Here is a 16,554-nt window from a genome sequence, read left to right on the forward strand (position 1 = left end):
TGCAGCCTGGGCGTGCAGCAGGTGCTGGCCGCTGAGCCCCACGGGCCTGTCTCCTTGCCCTGCCGAGCCCCACGCCAATCTGGCGCCATGGCTCCGGGGTGGGGGCTCATCCTCGTGTGTTCCTACTGGGCAGTCGCATCTGGCGGCAAGGCGGAGTGGGGAGGGCACAGAGCCGTGGGGTGCGCCAGACTCGAGCAGCATTACCTAGAGCCCTGCAGAGCAGTGGGGCTGCTGTGTGCAAGTGGCACAGAGGCCAAGCAGACAGCGCTCCTGTGACTGGGGCATTTCCCAACAGGCCATGGAGGTGATGGGCCCATAAAGCCATTGGGAAGAGCGATAAAGGAACAAACTTCGCAAAAATCCTGCTCCAGCCACCTTGGTGCTGTCATTGTCTCCGCTCACAGCACATCCCGGGGCGGGGCCGGCCACCACACTGCCTTCCTGGCTGCAGGGTCGCCATGAGGCTGTTTGTGCACCCTGTGCCGTTCCCTGTGACACCTCCTGCACAAACAGTGGGAAGGAGCATGCCAGGGCCATGACGCTCAGCTATGACCATGACGAGGCCAGCAGTATCGGCAGGGAGAGGTAGCGTGGGAAAAACCAGAACTCAGCCAGACTTCCTGGCACCCGGAGCATGGGGCTGCAGCGTGGTGCTGCCCCATATCCAACCCTGTGCACTGTCAGTGGGTCCTCGGACTCCCCGCAGGATCTGACTGCAGGGGCTGCCCGCTCCTGCTGCTGGCGTGGGCGCTGGCACTGGACTGGCTGGGGCAGGTGGAGGCAGGCGGCCGAGGGCGGGAAGGGGGGGTGAAGGGAGGGACTGGGCCAGGAATGAAGAGTCAGAAATAAGGAAACAAAACAAGTGCTGTGCCTGAAAAGTGACGTCAAAGAGAGGCATGGGGTCAGGGCGTGGGCACGGTGGGGCTGGGGTGCCCTCCACAACACAGCGCTGGCAGGGCCCCAAGTGCCCAGTCTACTCCGCAGCTTGTGGTGTGATCCCCCAGACAGGGCTCCCCTGTGCCCAGTCAGCACAGACCCCGTAGCAGAGACTGTGGTCGTGTCCCCTGCAGAACACGGAGGTGCTCCGGGGGTCCAGTGCAGTGGGGGGCTGCGAGGGGTGGTTGGGTGGGCCAGGGTGGGGGGTGCTGGGCAGGGGTCTGCACTGTGGGGTCAGGCCAGGCCATGCGGATGGGGCTGTGCTGGGACAAGGGGGGGCCACAAGGGCTCTGCGGCTCTGTCTTTGTTTCACACCAGCGGTCTCGGTTGCTGATGGCAACAGCAAAAAATCACAGGAACGCTGGTTGCAGCTTGGCAGGCGAGAGGGAGAAACGGGCTGGGGGGGAAGGGCAGGCAGGTGAGGGGGCAAAGCTGGGGCTGGAGGCAGGAGGGGCAAGTGCGGAGGGGGCAGGTGGAAGGGACCACAGGGGAGTGCGTTGCTGCTCACCATGAACACCTGGCTAAAATACTGGCTGCAGGTGGGGGCTGGGGAGGGGGCCAGGGCAGCGCCTGTCCCATCTGATGTACCTGCTGGGTGCAGGGCACAGGGCTGGGGGTGAGCTGGGGCCATGCTCAGCTCAGTGCAGGATTCCAGTGCCACCCCTACTGGTGATCCCCCCACCCTGCCCCTCTGTCTGACTCCATAGCACCAGCAGACATGCCCCCTGTGGGGGGACACTCACGTCCAGGCCCTAGGGTCCCTGGCTTGGAGAGCCCTGGCAGGTGTGGGGACTACAGCCTGGGGCTCTCCCAGGCCTCCCCCATTGCAGTGGCCTCCCTGCCCCGACACTGGGAGGAACGGAGTTGCCAGCTGCCTCCTGCTCTATGCTCAAGGTGCCCCAGCCACCCCCAGCCGCAGGTGAGTGCCCGCAATGGTAACAGCCCCTGCCCGTGCCCATTGCAACCCGCTAGCCTGCCTTGCTGGTGGAGCCTCCCTCTGTGGCCTGAACCCAAGTTCCAATGGCCAGAGCCTGCCCTTGGCAATGAGGCCCCATGGGTGCCACCCCCAGGCACTCTGCTCCCCACTGGAAGCCCCTGGTAAAGGCTGGGCCCCTCCACTAGATTCCTGGGCTGGGCTGAGCTGGGCTGGGTATGGAGGGCCCTGGAAATGCCCAGGCAGGCCCATTTCTGTCAGGCAGCATGCCCAGCCCTCTGCACAAACAATCTTCAGCGCTTTACAAGTCTTGTAATCTATTTTGGGGCCAGGTGAGCGGAAAAATGCCACCCTTTCACGGAAGAATGTGGGTTCAGGAACCAGGAACTAAGAACCAGCCCTTGGGGCCTCTCCAGGACAGGGACATGGGTGCCTGGTCCTGCCCTTGCATCCTCTGGCCCAGCAGGCACCTGCAGCATGACCTAGACAAGGGCAGCTGCTCTGGTGCCTGGACCCATGGGTGCATCGAGGCCCTGTGCCCGCAGCGCTGGGTTCCAGGGCTGTGCTGCCCTCTGCTGGCCTATGCTGCACCCCACAGTCTGGGCACCCTGGTGCAGCCCACTGCACAGGGCCCTGCCCCAGGGATGTGCTCATGCTCCACAGGGAGTGCCTGTGCTGCACGCACCAGGCAGGCCTGGGCCACGGAACACCTGGCAGCTGCTGGCAGCGAAGCGTATGCATTGCACTCACAGCCCAGACTTCTGGCTTCCCTGTGCTGGGGTAACCCCTGTCCATACAGAGCCCCTGGGCCCCTGCCCCTGTGGTCCCTTCTGCCCCCAGGTCTCTGGCATTGCAGTTTATTGTAGGAAACCATGAAAATACAGCGACTGTTCAGTACAGAACCATGAAAACTGCAGCAGCACAGAGCCAGCCCTTGGACCAGGGTGGCAGCTGGCCGTGGTGCCTTGCCCCCGCTCCCGCGTCCCGCGGCTGGGCACAGGGCAGGAAGTACAAAAAGGACAGTTTGCTGCTCAGCGCTGGCACAGGGCAAAGCCGCGTAGCCCTGGTGGGCGGGGGCTACAGGTGGAGGGACGCGTGCAGCACAGGCAGCGGGTGCGGTGAGTGGCAGTGGGGGGCGGGGGGACAGGGATCGCTGCCCAGGGTCGTGCCAGGCCCTTCGTGGGAACAGTGGTGCCCCCCACCCCCAAGGCAGCAGCCCCCTTTGCCCAAACCTGTGGGTGGGGGGTTTCATTTCACAGCCCGGTGCGCTTGGGGGTGAGGAAGCCCCTGGGATGTGCCCGCCCCACTTGGACCCTGTCGGGCTTGACAGCTCCGTGTGCACATGAAAAATGAACCAGTAAAAACCTTCCAAACCTTCACCCATCCCGCCCCCATCCCTGCACCCAGGCCCCTCCACCCCAATCCCACCCTCACCTCCATCCCTGCCCCTGCAGCCAGCTGCTGCTCCCAGGTCTGTTTGTAACCTTGGATTCACACCTGCTGCCAGGAGCCAACCGCTCCGGGGCACCAGGGGAGGGGCAGCAGCCCGGCCTGGGACTACCCAGCCCAGAGACTACCCAGCCCAGGAGGCACCACGTGGCTTTGGGCCTTGACTTGGGGCTGGGTCCCTGCAGGCAGGGTCAGCCTCTGTGGCCCCACCACTGGGCCGTGGCTCAGGACCCCTGTTATACCTTCAGGCCCTGGAGCGCACCCCTGGGAGGAAGGTGAGGCCAGGCTGGCACTGGGGTCCCACTGGCAGCTGCCAACCCGGCAGCCAGGCCCCGCTAGTCCAGTTTGGAGAAGCCGCCGATGGTGACCTTGCGCTCTTGCTTGCTAGCCACAAGCTCCTGCAGGTGCAGCGCGCCGCCCCCGATGAAGCAGAAGGCCGGGCAAACAGGCCCCGAGCAGTCCACGCCGCACTCCCACAGCTCCCGGAAGGACACAGCATCATAGAAGCTCACCTTGCCCTGCTCGTAGTCCAGGCAGATGCCGATGCGTGGGGGCAGCGGCACGGTGCAGCCGTTGGGGTCACGTGAGGTCAAGGCCGAGCCATGGGACAGCAGGATCTTGCCCATGCCGATGGTCAGGAAGGCGTATGGGGGCGACGCATCCACTGTGGTGTCCTCTGCCCCACTGTCGTGCCCACTGTCTGGGTCGTACCTGCTGGGCAGGCCACCAGCATGAGCCACAGCCCACAGACATGCGGACACCTCCCGTGCCAGGTCCACAACCCCACCTGTCCCCCTGCTTACCTGGGGCTCACCACATCCTGTGGTACCTGGAACCACTCCTGAAGTTTGCTTTCCAGCCCCACGCCCACCTTGACCAGGTAGGAGCTGGGGTCCACGCAGCAGGCCCAGTAGTTTTTGCCCTGGGTGATGGCTACGTCCCCTATGACTAGGTCGATGGAGAGGTGGCAGCTGGTCATGAGGCGCTCGGCAGCGAAGAGCATGGGCACGCCGGGCACACTGCGCACGGCCCGCTGGTCTTTGCTGATGGCCAAGCGCTCCCGGCTGAAGCCCCAGCGGTTGTCCAGGAAAAAGTTCAAGACTGGGAGGGAATGGAGAGGGTTGGGTGTGGGTGGGAGAGGCTGGGCCCAGGCTGTGCCCCGGGATGGCTGCAGGGCTCTGGGGCTGGGTCACACATGCCACAGGCTGGAGCGGCTTGCTGTGGGGATGTCAGACACGGCCCCAGGGAGCCCAGAGTCTGCCAGAGCCTCGTCTGAGCCCACAGGGTCTATGGCTGGGCGCATCCCCCCAGTTCACCTGGGGCAGGTGGTGCATGCAGGTAGATGCCTACCTGCTCACCCACGGTAGGTGGTGTGTACAGGCAGGTGCCCCCATCCCCTGGTGTGGGCAGTGTGAGCAGGTAGGAGCTCACCTGGGGTGTGGGACTGTGCAGGTCAGTGCCCACCTGGGCTGTGGGTGTGTTCAGGTGGGAGCTCACCTGTGGCAGGTGGTGTGTGCAGGTAGGAGCTCACCTGGGGTGTGGGTGTGTGCAGGTCAGTGTTCACCAGGGCCATGGGCATGTGTGGATGGGAGCTCACTTGGGGTGTGGGCATATGCAGGGAGCTCACTGGTGGCATGGGTGTGTGCAGGAAGAAGCTCATCTGGGCCATGAGCATGTGCAGGTGGGAGCTCACCTGGGGTGTGGGCGTGTGCTGGTGGGTGCTCACCTGGGGCGTAGGCATGTGCAGGTCAGGGCTGACCTGGGCAGGTGGAATGTGCAGGTGGGAGCTCACCTGAGCCGTGGATGTGTGCAGATCAGTGCTCATCTGGGGTGTGGGCATGGGTGTGTGCAGGTAGGCATTCACCTGGGGCACAGCCATGTGCAGGTTAGTGCTCACCTGAGCAAATAGCATGTACAGGTAGGAGCTCACCTGAAGCATGGGCATGTGCAGGTGGGAGCTCACCTGGGGTATGGGCATGTGCAGATAGGAACTCACCTGGGTCGTGGGCATGTGCAAGTGGGAGCTCACCTGAGCCGTGTACGTGTGCAGATAGGAGCTCACCTGGGCCATGGGTGTGTGCAGGTGGGAGCTCACCTGGGGCAGGTGGCGTGTGCAGATAGATGTCCTCACTGTACTCTCCAAAGCCGGCCTTGTTGCAGCCCCGGACGCGCAGCACGTAGACACTGTCGGTGTCCAGGTACTCCACAAGGGTGCTGGTGCCCCGCACCTCTTCCCGCCGCTGCCATAGCTTGAGCGCCTTGGCCTTGGTGTCAGTCTTGCGGTACTCCACGGTGTAGTGCCAGGCAGGCGGCGAGTGCTGTGGCAGGCGCCAGCACAGGAAGATCTGGTCATAGGCGTAGGTGCGCTGTGTGTCGATCACTGGGGCCTCAGGCACTGTGGACAGACACAGGTGTCAGATGCAGCCCCCGCAAGTGGGCGGGTGAGCGGCCAGACGCAGGGGGGGGTCCGGATGGACGCACAACCAGCAGGAGTCCGAGGGCCGACGGCAGAGACTGCGTTTGGGCACCAGGGACTGGGGACACAGGGGCGGGCTGCTGAGAGGCTCCAGGGACCAGGCAGACTGTGTGCAAGTAGGGGGGAGAGAGAGAAAGAGAGAAAGGGGGAAGGTGGGGGGGATGCATGGAGACAGCAGGAGAGGATGGAGGCATGAGAATGGGACAGAGATGGGAGGACGGCAGAGGGCCAGGTGGTGCAGGAGGGGGGCTGGGGAGGGAATGGTGGGGGCAGACGGCGGAAGGGAGGGAGCAGGAGGGGGACAGAGAGAGCAGGGGCAGCGTTGGGGCGGGGGTGACTTGCCTCGGTGACTTCAGTGTCGACTCAGCAGCGGCCGCAGCCTATAAACAAAGAGAGGTAGAAGCAGGTCTGAACAGAGCCGCGGGGCCCAGTGCGGGACGGGGCACCTGCTCCATCGGGAGGGAGCGCAGACAGCCCTTGCGGGGCCCTGGCCGCCGCCTGCTAACCCATCTGTCTCCGATGCTGTGTCCTGTGCCCTTGCGCCTGCGTCCAGCCCTTGCCGCGTCACCTACGCTGCCCACCCACCCTCCCTGATGCAGGGATCCCAGTGCAGACCTGTGCCCGCTGCAGCCAGCAGGAGTTTCTCCTGCCCTGGGACTGAGCAGCAAGACAGGCTCCAGGGAGGCCCAGCTCTGCACACCCTGGGCTGGGGTCCTGAGTGCAGCTGGCTCCAAGGAGACTGGGACTGGTCCATCTGCCCTTAACCCAGTTGCAGGTGGAACGGGGTGTGGGGCCCGCCTGGGAGCCCCCCCACCCCAGCACAGAGCTCTGCCCTGTGTGCTCCTGGCAATGCCCACTCCTGCCACGGTTACCTTTGACGAAGGTCAGGTCCGTGAGCAACTTCATCTCCCGGCTCACGTCCAGCTGGAAGTGGCTGAAGGACGCCGTGGCCGCAGGGCGAAAACTCTGCAGTGAGTCTGTGGCCCTGAGCATCCTAGAGTGACCAGAGTTGGGGTGTCAGTTCAGCACCCCAGGTTGGTGGCTTCCAGGCACAGCCATGCCCCGAGGCTCTCATGCCTGCACCATGGGGGGAGTGGGGAATGTCCTGGCATGGGAGGGCAGGGTGCCCTGTGGGAATGGGTCCCGGGGCTTGCACCACAGGGGCAGGGCTCCCAGCAAGTGGGGGCCCAGGGCTTGGGCACCACGTCCCTCGCTTGTGCTCCCCCAGGGCCAGGCACTTCTTGCCCATGCAAAGACATGCTCAGGGTGCATCACCCACTGCGGCTAGTGTGGTTGTGGGGAGCCAGATCCAGTACCTGTGGTGCAGCTGCTTGGCGGCCTGGACAAAGCAGGGCTGGTCAGTCTCCTTGAGCACCTCCTGGGCATAGCCCACCATGCCCGAGTTCTCCAGCATGGCCTGGTGCTCACGGATCTGGGTGTGCAGGCTGGTGAGCCGCTCCTGCTGGCATTCCTCAACGGCCTGCAGCAGTGTCGCCCGCTTCTCCTCCAGCACCGTGCACAGGCCCTGGATCAGATGCGACACCTCCTCCCTGGCCTGAGACCCATTTGCCTGTGGCCAGAGCAGAGCTAAGTCAGCATGGGGCCAGGCGCAGGCAGTGCCTCCTTCCCAGGGCACCAGGCACAGGCTGGACCACCCTGCCCCGGCAGTGCCCCTCACCTCAGTGTGCTTCACTGTCTCCTCCAGCTCCACGATCTGCAGCTGCACCATGTCCTGGTTGCTCAGGATATAGGCCAGGCTCTTGGTCAGCTTCTCCTGCATAGGGGCAGAGAGCAGCGGTGAGTGGCAAGGGCAGAACCTGCCTGGGAATAGGTGGCAAGGGCAGAACCTGCCTGGGAGCAGCTGCTGGGAGGCACCAGGGCCAGAGGAAGCCTGGTAGGTGGTGCAGCCGCAGTTTGTGGGTTTAAATGGGCTCCCCCATGTGGAATCGAGTGGAGCCCAGGTGCAGCAGGTGGGCAGGATTGGGGCAGATTGCTCCTTCTCCCCCTGTTTGCACCAGGAGAAGCAGCCTGAGCCCCTTACCCTGAGTGCCTGGTAGGCGCTGAGTACGGGCGTGATCTTGTGGCTGGTGTGCGTGCGGCGCACGCGGCAGAGCTGGCACACGAGCCGCTGGCAGGTCTTGCAGTAGTGCGTCACCTCCTCCTTGTGCTCTGGACACAGCAGGCCCTGCAAGGCAAGCAGGGAGGTCAGTGCCTGCCTGGTGCTCCTGCTCCCCCTCCCACTCAGGCACTGACTCCCCTGACACAGCTGGGCCAAGCACCCCCAGCCTAGTCAGAGCCTGGCATCAAGAGCCCCACACCGCTGCACGTATGTCATGGAGCAGGCCAGAGCACCCAAGCCCCTGTCCCCAGAGCCGGGGGCTGTGTCAGGTGCCCACCTTGGGCCGGAAGGTGAGGGTGGGCAGGGTGGGCTCGTGCTGGGCCTTCTGAGTGCCCCAGGGGTGGTAGAGCTTGAAGCACTCATTGCAGAAGCTGGCCCGGCACTCAGCGCAGCCCTTGGTGGCCTCCAGCGGCGGTGGCTTGCAGAGCTGGCACATGATGGCGCTGCCGATGCTGACGCTCTGGCGGTACCGCTCCACCACCCGCTCCAGTGTCAGGTTGCGGAACAGGCTGCTCAAACCGCGCTCGCCGAGGTCCACATCCCGCTTGCAGGCTGGGCATGGGAAGCTGATGGTCTGAGGGTGCACGGCCCCGCGCTTCCGCCCTGGGTAGGTGCCAAAGCCTGGGGGAGGGGAGCAGAGCCCATCACAAGGAGCTTGGCCAGAGCCTTTGATGTGCCCATGGCTGCCCACTCCTTGCCATGGCCCCAGGCCCCTCCAGCGCTGACTGCTGGACCAGAACAGCTTCTCTGCCTGGGCTGACCCCAGGCCTGGCACTTCAGCCCACACCCCCATGGACACAGCAACCCCCAGGGAATCCCCCTCCCTGGCCCCCTGCACTCGGAGGGATGGGGAAGCTGTGGCCCAGCCCCCTGGGTAGGGACATGCCCCCTGTCCCCACCTGTCTTGAGCAGCCGGTCCAGGCGCTCAGGTTTGGGCACGACCCTGCGGCCCAGGCGAGGGCTGCGGGTGGCCGGCGTGGAGGCAGGCGAGGAGGGCTCAGAGCTGGGGTCGCAGCAGAGGTAGCCATGCTGCATGAGGATCTCGCTGGCGCAAACGTGGCACACGTTGTGCGTGCAGGGCAGTGCCAGCGGCTGCTTGTACATCTCCTTGCAGGCCGGGCAAATCAGCTCCCGCTCCATGTTTTTCATGCTGGTCTGTGGAGAGGCCGAGGGCCAGCGTCACCTGGGCTCACGCTCGCGCCCCGGCCCTGCTGCAGAGTTCGGGTTCCCCAGGCCTCCGCCAGCGCATCTGCAGCGACACCCACCAGCACCCTCACGGGGCCAGGAGCAGGAGCCTGGGGCTGGGCCGGGCGTGGGCCCTGGCACTGGATGTGGACCCAGGGGCTGGGGTGGGGGAGGCGCGGGTCGGTCCCCACGCACCACCCGCAGCCGGAGCCATTGGCAGACAAAGAGCTGGGCCGGCCCCCCGCCGCACGAGCCAGGCCAAGGTGCGGCTCAAGGACGCGGGCGCAGCCCCCGGGCCAGGGTGGAGTGGGGGCCGCCCGCACCGCACCCGCACCCGCACCCGCACCCGCAGGGCGGGCGAGCGGGGGGAGGAGGGCGCTGGCGGGCGGCCAGGCCCCCGCACCGCCCCGCACTCACCTTGCCGCCGCGCCGCGAGGCCATGGCTGCCGGGCCCGGCACCGGGCGCAGACACAAAGCGGGGGGGAGGGCGGGGGGGGCCGGGCCGGGCCGGGGGGAGCGGGAGCTGCCGCTGCCTGGCAGCAGCCCCGGGAGCGCCGCGCGGGTTGCCATGGAGACGGGATCTGCAGGGATGCTCCGCATCCTCCCAGCCGCGGGCCGGGGCGGGGGCCGGGGCGGTGCGGGGCACGGGGGGGGCTCGGCCCGGCTGCCCCCGCCCGCCTGCCCGCCCGCACAGACAATGGGGCCGCGCCCGCGATGCCCGCACCCCGCCCGGCCCCGCGCCGCTCACGCTGATGCGGACGAGCGCGTCCATGATGCAGGTGAAGCTCTGCAGGTCCTCGCCCTCCGCCATGGCCCCGCGCCCGCCGCTGTCCCGCACCCGCACCCGCTCCCGCACCGCTCCGCCGCCTGCAGCCGCCGCGCTCGGTTGCGGGGGGGCGGGGAGCGCGCATGCTCCTCGGGACCGCGCTCAGCATCCGCCGGGGGGGCCGGGGCCGCGCCCCGGGGGGGGGGGGTCTTCCCGCGCCGCACGGAGGACGAGGGGCTGCGGCGCGGGGGGCACCGTGCGGGGCAGGGCGGCCCGGGGCAGCAGCGCGGACAGGCTCCGAGCCCCGTCCCGCCACGCGTGTCCCGCGGGGTCTCGGGCACGCGAGGGGGGGCTGGGGGCGCCGGTGCCCCGGGGGCTGCCCCGCACGGCGCGGGGCGGACGCGGCGGGGATCGGTCCTGGGCTGGCAGCCCTGACACGGGCCGCTGGCACCGGGCAGGGGGGGAGCGGGCGGCCCCGATCCGGCCCTGCGCCCCTTGCACGGCGAGGCCCGCCCGAGCCCCAGCCCCAGGACTCTGCCGCCGAGCCCCGTGCTCCCGAGGGAAGCGCGGCGGTGCCAGCCCGGGGGCCCCGATCCCGGTCCCAGCCCCGCACCGGGGCCCCGGGGCACGGGGCTGGGGCGGCTGCTATGCCCACTCTCGCCCTGCAGGGGGCGCCGCGGCTCACGCCGCCAGCTGCAGTGACGCCGCGCGGCCGCCAGGCGGAGCCCCCGCTCGCCAGCCGCCCCCAACTGCGCCTGCGTAGCGGACTGGCCGAGCCAGCGCTGCCGTGTCCCTTCCCGATCGGCCCGTCACGGTGCGCCTGCGCAGTGCTGCCAGGCCGGGGACAGAGCGCACTGCGCATGCGCCGCAGCCCGCGCCGGCCGCTTGGAGTCTCGGGCCGGACGCGCCGGGGGCGCCTCGAGTGGCATCATGGGTAACGGGGACCCCGTGACGTGTCCCAGGGGGGCCCGCGGGGCCGTGCATCGGAGCGTGGGGCGGGCACGCGTGGGGTCGAGCTCGTGGGGCGGACACGCGTGGGAGGCGCGAGCCGGGGCCATGGGGCGGACACGCGTGGGGGCGCCCGGGCGCTGCCGGCCGGCCCCCAGCCACCAGGCCCGGGTGCTGGGCAGCCCCCCGTGACCCGTGGGTGGTCCCCGCAGCCGTGGGCACGGGCACGTCGCTGGCGCTGTCGTCGCTGCTGTCGCTGCTGCTGTTCGCGGGGATGCAGATGTACAGCAAGCAGTTGGCCTCCTCCGAGTGGCTGACCATCCAGGGCGGCCTGCTGGGCTCCGCGCTCTTCTTCTGCTCCCTCACCGTATCCTCCGCCCCGGGGGTGTCCTTGGTCCCTGGGGGTGGGGGTCGCGTGTCCTTGGCCCTGGGGCAGGGAGGTCCCCAGGACCTTGGGCGCCCCGGGGGGTGTCACTGTATCCTTGGCCCCCAGGGTCAGGCGGGGGAAGGGGGACATGATGCCCTGCGCCATTCTCCTGCTCCTTTCCTTAGCTCAGCCCAGGCCTTCAACAACTTGGAGAGCCTGATCTTCGGCAAGGGCTTCCAGGCCAAGATCTTCCCTGAGAGTAAGTCCCCATGGCGGGAGGGGGGTTAATACAGCCGGGGGGGGGGCTGGGGCTGATGCCTCGGGATATGCTGGGACTGGCTCTGCCCAGGGTTTGCGGGCTGCCCCACGTGCCCACCCCTGCCCTGGAGGCCTGTTGGCTGCCCCTCCCAGGGCCCGAGGGCTCTGCAGTGGCGGGTTGCACCCCACATTGCCCCTCTTGCGGCTTTCTGCCTCCAGGAGCGGGTCCCCCTGTGCTGCCCTCACCACCTCAGGGCTCAACCTCTCCCTGCCCAGCATCCCTGAATGACTCCCCTTCTCTCCCCTGCAGTCCTCGTGTGCCTCCTGCTTGCTCTCTTCGCCTCCGGCCTCATCCACAGGGTCTGTGTGACCACCTGGTGAGTGCACAGGCTGTCTTGGCAGGGGGTGCACAGGGCACTACCAGTGAAGGGGGTTGGATAGTGGCCTGCTGATCCCTGTTGCCTGGCCCTGCATCTGAGAGTGCTCCAGAAGCATCCTGATGGACTGTGCTTGCTTCTGGGAGGCTTTGCCCCTGAGGCGCTGCCAGGGCTGTTTCAAGCGGGTGATGGGGAGGGCAGCATTGCCAAGCAGAGCCAGACCCCAGGGCTGCTCAGCCCAGCGGCAGGGGCCAGCACCCAGTGCTGCAGGAAGAATGAGCCCTGCGGCCACAGCTGCAGTGTGATGCACCCGTGTGTGGCTTGGGCCTGGTGTTGGCCCAGGAGCCCCAGCTTGGCCTTGAAGGCTTGTGTCCCTCCCCACGGGCAGCACAACATGCCCTGTTTGGAGGCAGGGGCATGTTGCCGACTCTACTCTGGTCTCCCCTCCCAGCCTCATTTTCTCCATGGTTGACCTCTACTACATCAACAAGATCTCCTCCACGCTCTACCAGTCTTCCGCCCCTGTCGTTGTGCCCACCAAGACTGTTGGCAAAGGCAAGAAGAGGAACTGATGCCCCTGGCCCTCTGCGGGGCAAAGGGGGCAGCCCCCTGGCCAGCCCAGGACTCTGCAGTGACCAATAAAGCAGCCTGTTTGTACCTTCTTGCCAGCAGCTCCTTGAAGCCCCGTCTCCCTGGATTTCCTTGGACCATAGCATGGGACACGCCCCCCGTCTCCCTTCCCCACTGCATGGTTGTGCCCAGGCTGCCTCTCCTCGTGCCCATGCAGGGATTGCCCCCAGGGAGATGGGCCAGGCTACAGCAGGGTGTACTGGTCGAACACAGGCCCCAGTGTTGCCAATGGGACTGCCTTGGCTTCAGCAGTGCTGGCTGCCCCCAGGAGGTGGAGCTGTGGCACAGGCAAACACTGCTGGCAATGGGGACTGGAGCCAGCCAAGGCCCAGAGGGGCATCACCATGGCAGCAGGGTAAGTATGGGCAGTGCTGTGCTCCCTCTGCCCCCGCCAACGTGGCCCTGGCAGCTTCTGCTGCTCCAGTAGCAGGCAGCACCTCCTGGCAGATGCTGCCCTTACACTGCCTGGCCCCTTGGAGCCCTCCTTGCCCAGGTGGAGCTCCCTCATGGGGGAAGAGGGGCAACAGAGACCATGCGGCAGAAGGACCCAGGCAGCTGGTCCTGCCCAAGGAGCGCTGATCACTGGCTGTTCCCAGGGCATGTGGCACCCCGGTGCCCCTGAGGAAGGGCAGGCTGCCACCTCCCCAAACTGCTGCCTTTCATGTTTATAGCCTGTCAGTCTCAAGGCGTTGCGGCTGTTCCCACTGTCTCCCCCCAGGGCATCTCCTGGCATTACCAGCTTCTGCACCGCGAGTTGTGGCAGATGCTGTGCTGCATCAGAGACTGGCCGCGTTCCTCAAGCCAAGCTCAGTAACACTTAGCGCGCTGGAGGGGGCAGCTGCTGGCTGACTCGGAGCTGGCCCTGGGCTCTTGGCTAAACCACCGGGACAGGGATGGCACTAATCTGTGCTTAGCCCCCTGGGGCTGTTGGGATTAACGGTCCCACTTGGGCAGGGCTGGGCTCAGCGTGGGGCTGCTGGGCTAGTGGACACCCTGCCTTCCTCCCCACTCCTGGAACCCAGGGTGGACCTGAGCCTGGCCTGGGTAGCGCGTGGGGGACCCAGGCTCTGTCTGCCCAGCTGCGACAGCAGACAGTGATTCAGCAGGAGAGCAGGCAGGGTGAGGGCTGTCTGCCGGGGAGCTCCTGTGAGTGAGAATGTGCTGACAGTGTCTGTCTAGGCCTGCACCCCGAGGAAAATCCCAGCAGGGCCAGGCAGGTAGGAGCAGGCTCTGGCTCCAGCAGGGAGCACGCGGCTGGTTGGGCCGGGCCGAGAACTCTTGGCTGCTGTTTGGGGCCGGTGTCCTGCCTGCACCATGGCAGCGGAGGCCCCAGTGCTGCGTCCTAACGCCAGGTGCTGGCCCAGTCGCCGGCCCAGTCGCCCCTGCCCCTGGATCCAGGCTGCCTGCCCCCAGCACTGCTGGCTGGCCGTGGGCCCACTTCCCCACAGCTGCTGTCCTGGCCTGCAACACGGCTGTGCCGGCTCGGCCTGGCAGCCCTGGGAGCTTGGCAGGAGAACAAAGGTGCAGCTCCACCCCGTTCCTCCAGCACATTCCCAGCCCGGCTGCATCCTGGCCAGGGAGGGGGATGCAGTACAAGGGTGCATGGGAAGCAGGCTGGGAGCTGCTGGCAATACGGGGCCGAGGCCAAGAGCCCGAGCTGGCACGGCTCCGGGGTGTCCTCGGTGGTGCAGCAATAGCCTGCGGGGCCTGGGCCAGACAGGCAACCTGCACCCTGCCCCCGCGGTGCCAGCGGCTGCTCGGGGCTTGCTCTGCCGTCCGCGCGGCCCCGGCTGGGAAGGAAGGGCAGGCTCTGCTTTGCCCTCACGAGCTCCCTGGCCCCACACTCCGCTGCAGCCAGGGCCGGAAGCCAGGTGCTTCCTGCTGCGGCTTCCTGCGGCCCTGTGGCCACGGGGGTGGGTTCCCGGCCTGGAACTACAACTCCCGGCAGGCCGGGCGCGGAGCATGCGCGGAGTCGCCGGTGGCGCGCCCGCATGACGTCTGGCCTGCGACGGGCGGGAGCTGCCAGGGCTGTGCTAGGTGGGCGCCGCGTCGGGGGCGAGGAGGTGGGGGGTGGATGGGCCTGATCCAGGGGGTGGGGATTATGGGCCCGATCCTGGGGGATGGGATGGGCCCGGCGGGGGGGGGCAGATTGGCTTGAGGGGGAGGATGGGCCCGATCCTGGGAGCCTGGGGTGCTGTGCTGGGGGGTGAGCAGCCAGGCGGCCCCTTACCCATCGTCTGTCCCTCGCAGCTGCCCGGTGCCCCCACCCGCCATGACGAAGCTGGCGCAGTGGCTGTGCGGCCTGGCCCTGTTGGGCACCGCCTGGGCTGCCCTAGCTTGGGCCCCGCTGGGCCCACACCTGCCCGAGCCTTTGCACCAGGTGCTGTGGCCCTTCCCCGCATACCTGCTGGTGGCATTCGGCTGCTACTCCTTGGCGACTGTGGGCTACCGTGTGGCCACGTTCAATGACTGCGAGGCGGCGGCCAGGGAGCTCCAGCAGCAGATTCGAGAGGCTAGAGCGGACCTGAGCCAGTACGGGCTGCAGTTCTGACCCCGGCGTGGAGCAGGGCCTATCCGCAATGATGCACCCGGGACCTCCTGACGAGCACAATAAAGCATTGGTGACTGAGCCTGAGCCTTGCTGGTGGCTCTGGGGAGCAGTGGCTGGTGCTGGGGTGTAGGCTGGTGCCTGCAGCTGCTGTCAGGCAAGGCCTGGCTCCCCACAGGCACCAAGGGGGGCCTAGGGGCCAGGGCAGCACCACCAGCTTCCAAGAGCTCCATGCGCATGCAGGCCTACGAGGGTCGGGTTCCCTTTGGAAACAGCCCAGGCCTGGGGAAACCCCAGGGTCCCTCAGGGCAGCCCTAGTGACTCACTGGCTGGTGCTTTTGCCTCTGAGTCAGTGTCTGGCTGCAGCTTTGGCGTGGTGCTGCTGAGCACGGTGCTTCTGGCTCAGGTGTGCTGGGGCAGTCGGGCCCTGGGCTGGCAACAATCCTGGGGCTGTTCCTAACAGGCAGAGAGATTCTGGGCTGTCTCCTAGGAATCCCCCAGCCTGGCTGACTCTGCACATCTGGCGCTTAGCTGGGAAGGCCTTGCCAGGTGCCTGAGGTATGCGAGGTCCAGGCATTCCCCTGCAGCGCAACTACCCTGCTCACGTGTCACCAGGGCCGCAGAGAACCCACCCTGCCTTGGATTCCTCTCTCTCTGGTTGCTTGAGCCACAAGGTTTTCTATCCATGGGGCAGCAGCTGGGGCCTAGGACTCTCATTAGGGGACTGGGACAAGCACATTCTTTCCCACTCGGGTGCCAAGTGGTACCTGTGGAGCATGGTAACACCCGGGGCTGGGTGCCATGGGCTCTTCATGGCCTCATGGGTGGGCCTGGCAAGCCCAGAGAAATGGGCAGGATTCCCATTTCCTGTGAGCTTGAGAAGCCGTGGGGAGGAGGCAGAGCGGACCTGGCAGCACTGCTGGGCCAGGTCTGGTGGAGCTCTCCAGGGAGCTGTAGCTTGTCCTTGCCCTTGCAGTGGCATGGCTTGACTGGCTGCTCTCTCCAGCCACTGCTGAGGGGTGCTACCAACAGGGCCTGTCTCCCTGAGGAGCTCTGGCCTTGACCCCAGGGGCTCTGTCCCTGGGTCTCTCCTGCCCTGACAGACAGGACAGCCCACATGGCTCCCCAGCCAGGTGGGTGGTGCCGGTGCCTGACACAGGCTGGGGCCTGCCCCCCTGGCAGGCTCCCTAAGTTTCTCACATACCAGCCCAAGGATTTTCTTGTTCTTAATTACTGGATGCGCATCCTTCTGCAAAAGGAGCTGTTGGTATCGGGAGGGAGGGAGGCATCGGGCTAATTAGCAGGAGCGACTAATTAGCTGTTTCCTGAGCAACAATGCCAGCGAGGCAGGTCCTTCCTGTGGCTGCACCCGCACTCAGCCCTTCATTAAGGGCAGCGCCTAGCTGGGTGGCAGGCCTGGGGCTTTGCTCCGGGGTTTCCAGAGTCCCCTTGCAGCAGCCTTCCAGGTGCTGGCTCCCCCTGCACAGCAGCTCTTGGCTGCAGGCTCCTTGATGCATGCTGGGTGTGATGCGCAGCAGGCAGAGGAGACTCCCCAGCCCGC

At 66.7% G+C, this 16,554-nt stretch overlaps 3 protein-coding genes across 3 annotated transcripts; 2 read left to right on the plus strand and 1 right to left on the minus strand.

Moving 5' to 3' along the window:
• Positions 1–3,299: 3,299 nt before the first annotated feature.
• Positions 3,300–10,598, minus strand: TRIM46 (tripartite motif containing 46). Its single transcript, XM_059719422.1, has 10 exons — positions 9,848–10,598; positions 8,814–9,069; positions 8,192–8,535; positions 7,837–7,980; positions 7,474–7,569; positions 7,112–7,365; positions 6,668–6,789; positions 5,415–5,714; positions 4,123–4,420; positions 3,300–4,030 (listed from the first exon to the last, which is right to left on the minus strand). Exons 1-10 carry the CDS (start codon positions 9,908–9,910, stop codon positions 3,655–3,657), a joined length of 2,253 nt encoding a protein of 750 aa, XP_059575405.1. The 5' UTR covers positions 9,911–10,598; the 3' UTR covers positions 3,300–3,654.
• A 111-nt stretch (positions 10,599–10,709) lies between these two features.
• KRTCAP2 (keratinocyte associated protein 2) lies at positions 10,710–12,472 on the plus strand. Its single transcript, XM_006264296.4, has 5 exons — positions 10,710–10,799; positions 11,026–11,180; positions 11,376–11,439; positions 11,749–11,815; positions 12,267–12,472. The coding sequence occupies exons 1-5, from the start codon at positions 10,796–10,798 to the stop codon at positions 12,385–12,387; spliced, it is 411 nt and encodes a 136-aa protein (XP_006264358.2). The 5' UTR covers positions 10,710–10,795; the 3' UTR covers positions 12,388–12,472.
• A 1,909-nt stretch (positions 12,473–14,381) lies between these two features.
• On the plus strand, positions 14,382–15,075 carry DPM3 (dolichyl-phosphate mannosyltransferase subunit 3, regulatory). Its single transcript, XM_059719423.1, has 2 exons — positions 14,382–14,482; positions 14,696–15,075. The coding sequence occupies exon 2, from the start codon at positions 14,718–14,720 to the stop codon at positions 14,994–14,996; it is 279 nt and encodes a 92-aa protein (XP_059575406.1). The 5' UTR covers positions 14,382–14,482; positions 14,696–14,717; the 3' UTR covers positions 14,997–15,075.
• Positions 15,076–16,554: the final 1,479 nt, after the last annotated feature.

The sequence above is a fragment of the Alligator mississippiensis genome, chromosome 15 (genome assembly GCF_030867095.1).
Source record: "Alligator mississippiensis isolate rAllMis1 chromosome 15, rAllMis1, whole genome shotgun sequence".
Lineage (NCBI taxonomy): Eukaryota > Metazoa > Chordata > Crocodylia > Alligatoridae > Alligator > Alligator mississippiensis.

Coding starts and splice junctions, on each gene's coding strand:
- TRIM46 (XM_059719422.1), bottom strand. CDS start 9,910: ATGGCGGAGGGCGAGGACCTGCAGAGCTTCACCTGCATCATGGACGCG. Junction 7,570..7,836: donor GCGCCTACCAGGCACTCAGG/GTAAGGGGCTCA, acceptor GCCCCTATGCAG/GAGAAGCTGACCAAGAGCCT. Junction 4,421..5,414: donor GCACACGCCACCTGCCCCAG/GTGAGCTCCCAC, acceptor ATTCCCTCCCAG/TCTTGAACTTTTTCCTGGAC.
- KRTCAP2 (XM_006264296.4), top strand. Junction 11,181..11,375: donor TCTTCTTCTGCTCCCTCACC/GTATCCTCCGCC, acceptor AGCTCAGCCCAG/GCCTTCAACAACTTGGAGAG. Junction 11,440..11,748: donor GGCCAAGATCTTCCCTGAGA/GTAAGTCCCCAT, acceptor TCTCCCCTGCAG/TCCTCGTGTGCCTCCTGCTT.
- DPM3 (XM_059719423.1), top strand. CDS start 14,718: ATGACGAAGCTGGCGCAGTGGCTGTGCGGCCTGGCCCTGTTGGGCACC.